The sequence below is a fragment of the Physeter macrocephalus genome, chromosome 5, assembly GCF_002837175.3.
Source record: "Physeter macrocephalus isolate SW-GA chromosome 5, ASM283717v5, whole genome shotgun sequence".
In the NCBI taxonomy this organism is placed as follows: domain Eukaryota; kingdom Metazoa; phylum Chordata; class Mammalia; order Artiodactyla; family Physeteridae; genus Physeter; species Physeter macrocephalus.
Window position 1 is genome coordinate 100,522,807 of NC_041218.1, and position 12,657 is coordinate 100,535,463.

Sequence of the window (12,657 nt, forward strand, 5' to 3'; positions counted from 1 at the left end):
TAGGCTCTAGGCGCCCAGGCTTCAGTAGTTGTGGCTCGTGGGCTTCAGTAGTTGTGGCTTGTGGGCTCTAGAGCACAGGCTCAGTAACTGTGGCTCATGGACTCCAGAGTGCAGGCTCACTAGTTGTGGCACACGGGCTTAGTTGCTGCCCGGCATGTGGGATCTTCTCGGACCAGGGCTCGAACCCGTGTCCTCTACATTGGCAGGCATATTCTTAACCACTGCGCCACCAGGGAAGCCCCTCTTGTAGCATTCTTTACTTTAAAGTCTATTTTATCTGGTATGAGTATTGCTACTCCAGCTTTCTTTTGATTTCCATTTGCACGGAATATCTTTTTCCATCCTCTCACTTTCAGTCTGTATGTGTCTCTAGGTCTGAAGTGGGTCTCTTGTAGACAGCATATAGATGGGTCTTGTTTTTGTATCCATTCAGTGAGCCTGTGTCTTTTGTTTGGAGCATTTAATCCATTCACATTTAAGGTAATTATTGATATTTATATTTCTAATACCATTTTCTAAATTGTTCTGGGTTTGTGTTTGTAGGTCCTTTTCTTTTCTTGTGTTTCCCACTTAGTGAAGTTCCTTTAGCATTTGTTGTAGAGGTGGTTTGGTGATGCTGAATTCTTTTAGCTTTTGCTTGTCTGTAAAGCTTTTGATTTCTCTGTCGAATCTGAATGAGATCCTTGCCAGGTAGAGTCATCTTGGTTGTAGATTCTTCCCTTTCATCACTTTAAATATATTGTGCCACTCCCTTCTGGTTTGTAGAATTTCTGCTGAGAAATCAGCTGTTAACCTTATGGGAGTTCCTTTGTATATTATTTGTTGTTTTTCCCTTGTGCTTTTAATAAATTTTCTTTGCCTTTAATTTTTGTCAATTTGATTACTATGTGCGTCAGCATGTTTCTCCTTGGGTTTATCCTGCCTGGGACTCTCTGCACTTCCTGGACTTGGGTGGCTATTTCCTTTCCCATGTTAGGGAAGTTTTCGACTATAATCTCTTCAAATATTTTCTTGGGTCCTTTCTGTCTCTATTCTCCTTCTGGGACCCCTATAACATGAATGTTGTTTCTTCTGCCTCAGTTATTCTGCTATTGATTCCTTCTAGTGTATTTTTCATTTCAGTTATTGTATTGTTCATCTCTGTTTGTTCTTTAATTCTTCTAGGTGTTTGTTCTTTAATTCTTCTAGGTCTTTGTTAAACGTTTCTTGCATCTTCTCGATCTTTGCCTCCATTCTTTTTCTTAGGTCCTGGGTCATCTTCACTATCATTATTCTGAATTCTTTTTCTGCAAAGTTGCCTATCTCCACTTCATTTAGTTGTTTTTATGGGGTTTTATCTTGTTCCTTCATCTGGTACATAGTCCTCTGCCTTTTCACTTTGTCTATATTTCTGTGAGTGTGGCTCTCGTTCCACAGGCTGCAGAATTATACTTCTTCTTGCTTCTGCTGTCTGCCCTCTGGTGGATGAGGCTATCTAAGTGGCTTGTGCAAACTTCCTGATGGGAGGGACTGGTGGTGGGTAGACCTGAGTGTTGCTCTGGTTGGCAGAGCTCAGTAAAACTTTAATCTGCTTGTCTGATGATGGGTGGGGCTGAGTTCCCTCCTTGTTGGTGTTTGGCCTGAGGCGACCCAGCACTGGAGCCTACAGGGCTCTTTGTTGGGGCTAATGGCGGACTCTGGAAGGGCTCACGCCAAGGAGTACTTCCCAGAACTTCTGCTGCCAGTGTCCTTGTCCCCACGGTGAGCCACAGCCACCCCCCGCCTCTGCAGGAGACCCTCCAACACTAGCAGGTAGGTCTGGTTCAGTCTCCCCTGGGGTCACTTCTCCTTCCCCTGCATCCCAATGCGCACACTACTTTGTGTGTGCCCTCCAAGAGTGGAGTCTCTGTTTCCCCTGGTCGTGTCAAAGTCCTGCAGTCAAATCCCACTAGCCTTCAAAATCTGATTCTCTGGGAATTCCTCCTACCCTTGCTGGACCCCCAGGTTGGGAAGCCTGACGTGGGGCTCAGAACCTTCACTCCAGTGGGTGGACTTCTGTGGTATAAGTGTTCTCCAGTTTGTGAGTCACCCACCCGGTTTGTGAGTCACCCACCCAGCGGTTGTGGGATTTGATTTTATCGGTTGTGGGATTTGATTTTATCGTGATTGCGACCCTCCTGTGGTCTCAATGCAGCTTCTCCTTTGTCTTTGGATGTGGGTTATCTTATTTGGTGAGTTCCAGTATCTTCCCTGTTGATGATTGTTCAGCAGTTAGTTGTGATTCCAGTGCTCCTGCAAGAGGGAGTGAGCGGACGTCCTTCTACTCCGCCATCTTGAAACTGTACCACACCTTCTTTATCCATTCATCTGTCAGGGGGCACTTAGGTTGCTTCCATGTCTTGGCTATTGTAAATAGTGCTGCTGTGAACATTGGGGTGCATGTATCTTTTCAAATTATGGTTTTCTCTAGATCCACTGTCTCTGATTTTGTCTTTCATTTCTTTTCTTACTCTTGCTGCCTTTCCTATAGACTATCTAACATCTACCCTTAAAACGTTTTCGAATGCTTGGTGTGCCCTCTGTCCCTCCAGTGGGTCCCATCTGTTGATGGCGAGGATGCTGGCCGTGGTGTGGCCACTCTTGCCGCCTGCATGTGCGGGTTCTACAAGTGCATATCCCTCCTCCTGCACGCACACTCCTGTCCAGGGAACACAGTGGCCGAGCAGGCACTCCTGCTTGCTGTGAACCTAGCCTTTGCTGCTGTACGTGTGTCACTTCTCTGCAGCTCCGAGAGCAAGGAGCTTCTCAGTCCCACAGCTGAGGAAGCCCAGACTCACGGAAGCTCAGAGACGGGTCTGAGCTCTAACCGCCGACCTGATGTTCTTAAGCAGGAAATCTGCAAAATGGTAAATGTCACCCAATCCCATCAACCCAGCTGAGTGCTCTGTATTTTCAAGTTTCCGTCCTTAATGCACATTCTCTCCCCTCATTGTTGTCGTTTTGGTGTATACATAATTTTATTTTCTGCATTTTGACTTAACATTTCCCACAGGTGTATCCACTGGTGCCCTAAAGGTAACCTAAGACAGCTGCTGCTTCCTCGCCTTCGTGCAGGTCTCCGAATCTGACTTTTAGACGCCATGTTTTTAAAAATGTTTCTTTCTCATAAGCATCTTTATTCATATAGACTTGAAGTATCCTTGGTTACCTTCTCAGGAGTGCAAACATTACAGTGTCGTTTCTCTCCGTGTCCTGGGTATTTTCCAAAACATGTTGTGCTTCATTTTATCTTATAAGTAATACTTAGTTACACCCAGCTCTGGGTAGCAGTGGTTGAGTGGGGTCCTGGGGCCGACAGGGTCGGCGCCAGAGGGAGCCTGCCAGAAATGCAGATTCTCAGGCCCGCCCAGTCCCATGGCTGGGAAAGCTGGGGTGGGCCCAGCATTCAGGGTTCTGGTGTGTATCCCCAATGTTGCCCGTGACCCACTTTCTCCCTCCCTCCGTCCCTCCCTCCCTCCCTCCTCTCTTCCTGTTAGAACTTGGTACCCCCCGTTTATTCAGGTGCCGGTTCCTTGTGCGGTGGCCACTTTTCCATGCGTGTTTACCGGTTGTATTTCTCTGTGGAGCACGTGTTCTGATCCTCTGCCCATTCATGCTCTGACTTTCCTGTGGGTTTGAACGAGCCACTCACTAGGGAAAGGCTGGTGTTCCCCAAGTCTGTTCCTCTAGCTCTGCTTTTCTTTGTGTAAATACAGAAGTGCAGATGGGTCACCCCCGTGAGTTCCCTTGGCTGGTCCTGAGAGGGGGGCGAGGCAGTATCCTGACTTGCTGTATTTTTTTGATTGGAACCCGCGGGCCGTATCTCAGGACAACTCTCTCCCTGGGAGGCCTTGTCCCTGGCACTCAGGTTTCTCCCTGCCTCTGGCTGGGACGACTGTTTATAGCTCAGGGAGCCCTGTCTCTCTGGGGGGCAGAAGGCAAGCACTCGGGCTCAAATGGGGCTCAGCCACCTCTTCAGGGCTCTCAAGCACCAGTAGGCACTCGGTACATCAAAGCCTGCCAGGGGACGGCCTGGCCAGGCCAGGGGAGCCTGCAGGTGGCCAGGCCGCTCTGCCCAGCTCACACCTCTGTGTCAGTGTGAAAACCACAGCCCCCTGAGTTGCAGGTGAGGGACGCCCTGACCATATGGGCTTGTCTGTGTTTTCATGCTTCAACTCGAGTAACAGAGCAGTCCAGTTCCATAGCCGCTTCCAGAGTCTTCTCCAGGCCCTGACCCAGTGAGGCGGCACCCTAGGTGATGTGAGGGGATATTGGTGGATGCACCTGGTTCTGGAACGGGGTTGTGGGTGATGCATCCTCGTTCTGGGAGAGGATGCTGGGGACATGGCCCAGTTCTGGGAGGGGGTGGGGGTGCGTCCAGCTCCAGAAGGACCACTGTGTGGCGGCCGGTTGTGCCCCACTGGCTTCTGGGGGGAGGCAGGGAGATGCCGGGTTTGGGCTGCAGGGGCTGGGAATGGGGTCCTCGAGCAAGGCCGGGTCAGGGAGGCGCATGAGCGGTGAGACAGGGTGGGGAACGTGCTTGGTCGTCAAGGGGCGGCGTGTAGTTTGTTGTGGCCTCAGCCGGAAGGAAATGGGAGAAGGTTAGAGGGAGGCAGGGCTTTGCCCTCTGTGGAAGGTGGCGCACCGGACCGCGCGGCGGGGCCCCTGACGTGTCCAAGCAGGACGCAGAGCCGGTCAGACGCAGGTTGGGGGGGTCAGTGCGGAGGCGGGACTTGCCCTCGAAGTCGGGCAGGTTGTTCTTTCCTCTCTCCCCGGATGAGCGTCCACCCAGGTATGCCGGGGAGGCTTTGGCAGGCAGGAGAAGATTGTGCTTCATGGCCCGAGGCAGACATTTCTCCGGAGCCCCCGGAGACGTCCTCTCCCTGGGATGCACCTGCAGGACAGGCCTGCGTCTGTGTGGCCACCACCGGCCGGCCAGGGTTTGCGGGAGGGGAGAGTGAGGGACCTGCTCTGAAATGCAGACACGCAGCCTTAGAGCCCTCGCCTGTCCCAGCTGCTGGACCCTTTTGTTCCGGGACAGGAATCAGCAGATGGAAACTGTTGAGAAGCACGGCTCCCACTGCAGAATCCCGGGCAGTAACTTAGACGGGATTCGCAGGCCCTTCCCCACTCTGTACAAATCTGATGCCACCGTTGTTCTCACCCGGGTTGATCGGTTGCTTCTGTTTTTTAATTGGAGTATAGCTGGTTTACAATGCCGTGTTAGTTTCAGGTGGACAGCAAAGGGATTCGGTTACGTAGATTTTAGGGTACGCTTCACCTCAAACCTTGGGGAGAGCCCCTGACTGTCTTAGGTGAGGATGCCACTGGGAGCTCTTACCTCTCACCCGCCTGCCGCCGGGAAGGGCCCGTGGGCCTTCCGTGGCGGTGATCACCGAGTTTTGCGGCAACACTGAGAAGGCAGCGATGATAGCGCCAGAAATCGGGGGCATCTCCTCCCCTCCTGTACCGTTTAGAACGAATGGCCCTGCAGTTGCTATTTTAGAGGAAAGTCCTGGCTACAAAATCTGAGTGTCTCTTTGTCTCCTGCCCTGCTCCCTGCAGACGCGGACAGGCGTGGTCTCCCCAGACCAGTCTCCAAGAGCAAGGCCTCCTCCAACGTTTTCCCAAGTGGGAATATTAGAAGCGTCCTGTCCTCCTCAGGGCAGCCTGCAGAACCAGAGGGGCTGCAGAGGATGGGCAGGCGGCCTGTCTGCTTCATTGGATGCACTCTACTTCTAGAAGGTTCTCTGCTATATTTTGAAAAAGCTACCTGGGTTGTCAGCGACCCCTCCTCCCACCAAATCAAAACAGACAGCGGCCCCTAAGCAGGGCTGCCCGGCTCTGTCCCGTCCCCCGGGGTCGTGGCAGAAGAGAGGAACGTGCTTTGATCGGAAGGCGTTCTCTCCTCTGGGTTCTTAGATCTTTAAAACTAATTTCAGGCCCCTGTGTTGCAGTTGAGCACGTAAAAACTTTGTTCCGTTTTGTAAACCTGAGAACTGGGGCTGGCTCGGAGAATTTAGATGATGCGGGAAGGCCAGTAAGGCAAGTGACAGAGCCGTGGGTGGCAGATTGAGGAGAGCAGAGGCCAAAGCCCAGAATGCCCCCCAAACCAGCTGTGGCCCGCTTTCTCCCTTTACATCCTCGTGTCTCTTCAGCCACAGAAAAAGGCTCACACAGATGTTTTGGGTTGATTGATATCTGGATTAAAATATTCCAAAGGGCTGTGAGGGGTCTTTTAACAGGACTCTTTCAGTTTCAGACAAAAGCATCAAAAATTGGTTCTTTGACATAGAAAAACTTTAGAGAGACTCACCAAGAAGAAAGAGCAGACACGAGATGATTCGGGATGGGGAAAGCACATGCCCTAGGGATAAAGCCAGGTTAAAAATAGATGAGAGGGAAATACTAAGAGGTTTTGTTGTTGTTTTTTTTTTTTTGCCAGAATATTTGAAAACTTAGACAAAATGGACAAATTCCCAGCATGATGTTAGTTACTAAAACTGATTCTAGAAGAAAAAGAAAGCCTGAAACATCCTACGATCATTAAAACGATTGACCCAGTAACGAAAAGTTTGCCAAATGTCATCACCAGGCCCCAGTGCTTTGAAAGCTGAGTCCTACAAACTTCGAAGGAAAACACCTTTCCAAGCTGATCATCCATAGGACAGAAACTCCTCTTGAGTGCAGGATAACCTTGCTCATGATTCTGGAGGATGGAGCTAGGATTCTAGAATCTCAGTTATGCAAGTCAGAGTGACATGCAAGGGAGCAGCCCCTGTGTCCCCAGTCTCGTGTTCATGGGCAGTGTCAGCCCCGAGGCCCTTTGCCTCTTGGTGCCTGAGTGGGTTGGGAGAGGCCCAGCTGGAATTCCTGTGGGGGTGGTCATTCAGGACTCTGCACATCTGAATGCTTGGCCCACGGCTCTGGAGACCCTGGGATGGAGGGAACCTGGTCTCAGCAAGATGTGGTGTAACTGGATGGGAGACAGAGAGCAGCAGTTGGCCCCTGTGGGGAGGCCCAACTGGAGGATGGGCGTGTTTGAGGGGCATGCTGTGTGCGGGGTGGGGGGTGGGACATGCATTGGAAGAGTATTTGGTTGGGGCTTTGAAGGATGTGTAGGAGTTTGCCAGGTAGGGGCTGGGAGATGGGGAGCAGTAGGTGGCTTTCATATAGCGAATAGGGGTGGGGAACACAGGTATTATTTTCCAGTCAGGGCTGGCAGATTGGTAAGCTGCAGCTCTGTCTTCCTTCAGCTTGGTGAGAGTTGGGATAGAGCTGGAAGGGCTGCTCCACTGGGGGACAGGGACCACCTGGGAGCCTTAGGTGATCACAGCTCCCCACCGGGGTCTAACCCTTAGGTCTGAGCCTCTCAGAGCTGGTGATCATAGGGAGGGGGGTGAGAGGCCTCTGAAGGTCACCCCTTAGCTCCTTGGGGGCCTCCTTTCCTGCCGTTCCCCATAGCCCAGCCAGGGAGCCTGGGCTTGCAAGGTCCTACCCCTGAGATCAGCGTCCTTGCCCTGACTGCAGAGGCCACTGACCCAAAGGCCCTGATATTCCTCAAATACCATTATTAAGTCGTAATTCTAAAATTACCTACAGCTGTTTACAAAGCACATCTTCAGTTGTCATCCTAACAAGGTAAATGGGACAATTTTGATCTCCCATTGTGAGGAAATTTAGCAAGAGGAAGCAAATTTCCTTTTCAGTGATATAGGATGGATTTTTAAAGAGGTCTGACTCATTCACAGCATCTTTTGAAACCACTTTAGTTGTTATTTATTTTTAATTAAAAAAAGCCTATTGATCTATATTTTATGTATCAGTACTATTAAGTTCAATTTAAAGTTCAAAACAGCTAAATTTTTTTTTGATATTTTGAGTGTGTAACCATCACGATAATCTAATTTTTGAATATTTTCAGCACCCCAAAAAGAAACCTGTACCCATTCGTGGTCACTCCGCATCCACTCTTCCCAGACCCAGACACCACTAATCTATGTTCTGTCTCTGTGGGTTTGCCTGTGCAGGACATTTCATGTATCAGTAAATGGAATCACACACTATGTGGCCTTTTGTGTCTGGCTTCTTTCACTTTGCATACTGTTCTCAGGGTGCATCCATGTTGTAGCATGGGTCAGTGCTTCATTCCCGTTATAGCTGAATGGTATTCCACTGTGTGGATGGACCACGCTGTTTATCCATTCACCTGCTGATGGACGTCTGGGTTGTTTCTTCTCTTCTACTACTTTTCCAGTCTGTTTTCTCTGTTTTTCAGTTTGGTTAATTTCTGCTGTTTTGTCTTCAAGTTCACTAAGCTTTCCCCTGTCCTCCCCATTCTGATGTTGTTCCCATCTGTTGAGCTTTTTATTTCAGATTTTTTTCCAGTCCTAAAATTTCCATTTGATTCTTTTTTTGTATCTTCTATTTCTTTGCTGAGAGTTTCTGTTTTTTCACTTTTTCACACGTTTGTAGTTGTTCATTGAATCATTCTTAGGATGACTGCTTTAAAATCTTGTTAGTTATTCTAATTATTCTGTCGTTTGGTGTCGGTGTCTATTGATTATCTTCATTCGTTGAGATTGTTCTGGTTCTTTGTATGATGAGCGATTTCTGATTGGAACCTGGACAATTGGGGTATTATGTATGAGACTCTGTGTCTTCTTTGAATTTTTTGGGGGGGCTGGTTTTCTGTGACTTCATTTGGCAGGGGAAAGTGGGGACCACCACCCCAGTACTTCCTAGTGGGGGTGTAAGTCCAGGCTCCACACTGGGCCTCTGTTGGGGTTCATGGGGCTGGGGATACCTCCTTACTGCTGTGCAGGAGGAGCAGGAAAGCCCTTGTCTTCACTGACTGTGTGGGGCAGGGTGGGAGGCATGCTGTGTGTTACCAGATGGGGAAGACCAAAGGCTGGGGTCCCTGCATGGCCTCTCTGACACCCCAGCCTGGGGTTGGTGCTTCCTCACAGCCTGGGGAGGGTGGAGGTTTGCAGATATTTTTGGAGGTGTGCCTGGAGTGGGACCGTTATTGTATAGCAGTTTTCTCACAAGGCTGCCCCTGTCCTGACCCTTTGATTAGAGAGAGCCGACTTTTGTTGGAGCTTATTACTGCCGTGCCTGTCGGCAGGCATCTCTGGGCCACCCACATCTCCAGCACTCAGTCTGGGTTATGGGAGGCAAAAAGAAAGTCCAAGGACTTACCTCCATGCCGTCCCTGGTCCTGAGGTTTCTGCCACCTCCTCTCTGCCTTTCAGAGCCTCGGGTAACTGTTTTATGTGTAACGTCCGGGACTTTTGGTGTACTTAGTGGGGGGAACAGGGAGAAGTCCACCTGCATCTTTCCGGAAGCAGAGTCCTCACAATTGCTGTTTAAATATCTAATGTTTATTAAGGATAATACGTTTAAGTCCCATTTTGATAATCAAGAAAAACACTGAGGTTTTTATATAGCCTTCATAGGATGCTGGGATATTTTATATGATCCATATTCATAAATTTGTCCCTTTGATTTCTGGCTTTGTATCTTATTTCACTGGTTAGAACTCATTAACGTATCTGTCTGCTCCTAATGTAATGAATGTTTCATTGCTGCCTGAGGCTTTAGGGCTGTGTTTGGAATTGGATGTGGATTTCAGGTCTTATCTTCATGATGTCCGTGAGCTACTTTGTCTTAGGTTGTTTGCTGGGTTTTATTTTTTGTTTTTAATCAGGGATGGGTGCTTGATCTTTTCACATGGCTGCTTTGCTCCCTGTGGGAGAGGTTGTGTACTGCTCTCTAGTCTGGATTATTAATGTGTGTTGGCTTTAGGCACTGTCACTAATCTTGTGGATGGAGTTAATGCTGAGCCCTTGGTCAGAAATACAGCCTGCAGTTAGGAACCTCATATGACAGTGGCTTACCCGAGTGAGATAACTCTTTCCTCTTACATATGTATTCCAGGGCAGACACTTTATGGCTGATGTGGCAGGTCTGATCCATGCAGCCCTCACAACCCCGTCTCCATCTAGTTAAATGGTCTGCCATCGCCGAGACGGGGCGTTTGCAGATCACCGACGGTGCAGCAGGGAGTGAGACGGGCGCCGGGGAAGCACAGTTTTGCTTGTTTGATATTGCTTGGGCAGCACCTGACTGGTTTTCCAGGTGCAGGTGACAGATTTCAAAGATGCAGGAGACAAGAGAGCGAAGCCGTGAAGAGCTGTCACTGGAGGTGCTGGGAGGCATGGTACCGAGTAGGGCCCCCTGAGGGTCAGCCAGGGCCTGAGATGTTCGTCTCTTTCTCAGAACACCCTGCTGAGGAAGTTGGTGTGATTTTTGCCCTGACACACGGGATGGGATTGTGACGGAGCTTGACTAACCGCTCCGAGAGGCCGAGCCAGGATGTGAGGCCAGGCAGCTGTCTTGCAGGCCCTGGGACTCGCCTTTTCCCCGACACCTCTGTGCAGGGCTCTGGGGTGCAGGAGCCCAGGGTTGTAGACGCCCACGACACTGGGACTGCAGGAGAGGGCACGGCTGCCCTGTGTGTTGCCAGGGCCATTCCTGGGCGGCCTGCCCTGTCGTCCAGCTGCTTTTGTTTTCCCACCTTGCATCTCAGGGCGGTGACAGTCTCTGGAAGCTTCCAGGTGGTCCTTTGATGGTGGCCCGAGTGAGCCCCCTGCCGAGTTCCCTCCACCTCAGGACAGCCGGCCACCTGCAGAGGCTCCTCTCCTGGGCCGTGCTTGGGCTTTGTCCCCAGAGGCCCCTCGGCTTAGGAATGGCCGACGTCCTCCCATGCAGGCTCAGGTCGCACAGCAGCTCCCGTGCCCTGGGCAGTGGGGCTTTCTGCCCCTGAGGCTGTCCCCGAACACACGCTCCGACTGGCACTTCTGTCTCAGAGGGTCCTCTCCCCGTGTGGCCATGGACAGCCGTGCTCTTGTGGTGCTGCTTGAGTGTGGAGGTCTGTCCAGCCTGGAGCCGCGTGGGGACCGCAGTGGGTGGGCCCCCAGCGTAGACACGGGCCTCGCTCCGGACCCAGGGCCCCGGCCACAGCCTGGCTTGCCCGGGCAGACACGCTCCGCTCCACCCGGCATCAGGCGGGCCTGGGCCTGGCCTCCCTCCTCGGAAGTGTGTGTGGGGGCGCGTTGCCTGGGGAGACTCTTCCGGTGCATCAGGTACGTTCTCCCATCGTAAAATAAATGTGTCACCTGGAGCCCAGGCGGTGAAGCCCTGACACCCACACCCCAGGCCGGGAGGTGGGCTGGGCTTTTAGGGTCCGTGCTTGTTGTCCCTGGTGCTGCTCTGATTGGCCTTCAGAGGATGCCACGCTTCCGGTCAGGGATGTGCTCTCCCACTGCAGGGTGGACCTGCGGTCTAGGAGGGTCTCGGGGCCTGGTGGCTGCACCCAGACCCTGCTCCGGGTGGGAGGTGCCAGGCATCCACGTGGCCCCGTCGGAGGCTCCGCCACGGACCGGACAGGCCGAGGCCGAGGGGCTGTGGGCCCAGCCTGGGGGCTGCTGGAGGGAGGGAGGGGCTTCTTGTGCCCCCTCCCTGCCCCATGTTCACCCTTGTAAGTAGGATGTCCTACCTGATTCCAAGCAGGATCTAAATTCCGTTCTTCTGTTTTCCTTCTGAAGCAGAGTGGGAGGGAGGGGCTGTGAAAGGGTTGAGGGAGGGGTGGGGCCTCACCCCAAGTGTCTAGAACACGGTTTCTCAGATGCAGTGTGGCCAGTGGGTCTGAGGCCAGGGGCGGATCCACCAAGAGGAGGAGGGGTGGCGGCCAGAGGAGGAAACCGAGGTCCAGAAAGGGCGACAGCGTCCCCAGGGCGGCGCGGCTCCTGTGGATAAGCCCAGACGTTTGCGCCACCCTCTGGTGGGCACGGGGGGAGGAAAATGCTTGTCTCCCACAGATCAGGGGGAAATCGGAAGACAAGACCGGGAGGAAATGCCACACTGTGTCCAAAGCCACGCACCTCTGTGGGAACATGGGCCCCTGTCTGTTGGGGCACAGGTGCTCTTGTAGCCCACCTCGAGGTCCCTGTTGGGGCCGCGTTGGACCGCGGTGTGAGCAGCGAGGTTGGACAGGTCTGCTCGGCGGCAGCGACACTCCCTCCCTGTGACCCACTGCTCACTGGAGCTGGGGCGCACGGGCGGGCTGGGGGTTCTGGAGACGATGCTGGTGCCTGCCCAGTGCTCTGGGAGGGGTTACCCGTGCAGTGACAGCCCAGGCCTGCTCACGACCCCCCCAGACTCTGGGGCTGGGGGGTCCGTGGGACTGGACCACGTGCCGGTCACGTGTGAGGAGGGTCCGAGGCCCCTCGTGGAGGGCAGCTTCTCGGCACCGAGGTCACTGGGGTGGGCGAGTCAAGGAATCATGGAGGGGGAGCCGCCGTGTCACGTGGGCCTGTCTCTCCCGTCCAGGAGCGTCTGCTCATGAGCCTCCTGCCCCGGAACGTCGCCATGGAGATGAAGGAGGACTTCCTGAAGCCCCCCGAGAGGATTTTCCACAAGATCTACATCCAGCGGCATGACAACGTGAGGTAGGGCTGGCACTGGCCTGGCCCTGCGATGGGCCTCTGGAGCAGAGGCGGGGGGTGATGGAGGCGGGGGGTGACGGAGGCGGGGGTGACGGAGGCGGGGGGTGACGGAGGCGGGGGTGACGGAGGC

At 52.6% G+C, this 12,657-nt stretch overlaps 1 protein-coding gene across 1 annotated transcript in view; it reads left to right on the plus strand.

The window, feature by feature from the left end:
• Window positions 1-12,657, plus strand: part of ADCY1 (adenylate cyclase 1) — a 137,438-nt gene that overhangs the window by 36,098 nt on the left and 88,683 nt on the right. Inside the window, exon 3 of the mRNA XM_007109833.2 lies at window positions 12,412-12,530. Within this exon, the coding sequence (XP_007109895.2) occupies window positions 12,412-12,530 (119 nt within the window). The remainder of the gene's footprint in view (window positions 1-12,411; window positions 12,531-12,657) is intronic.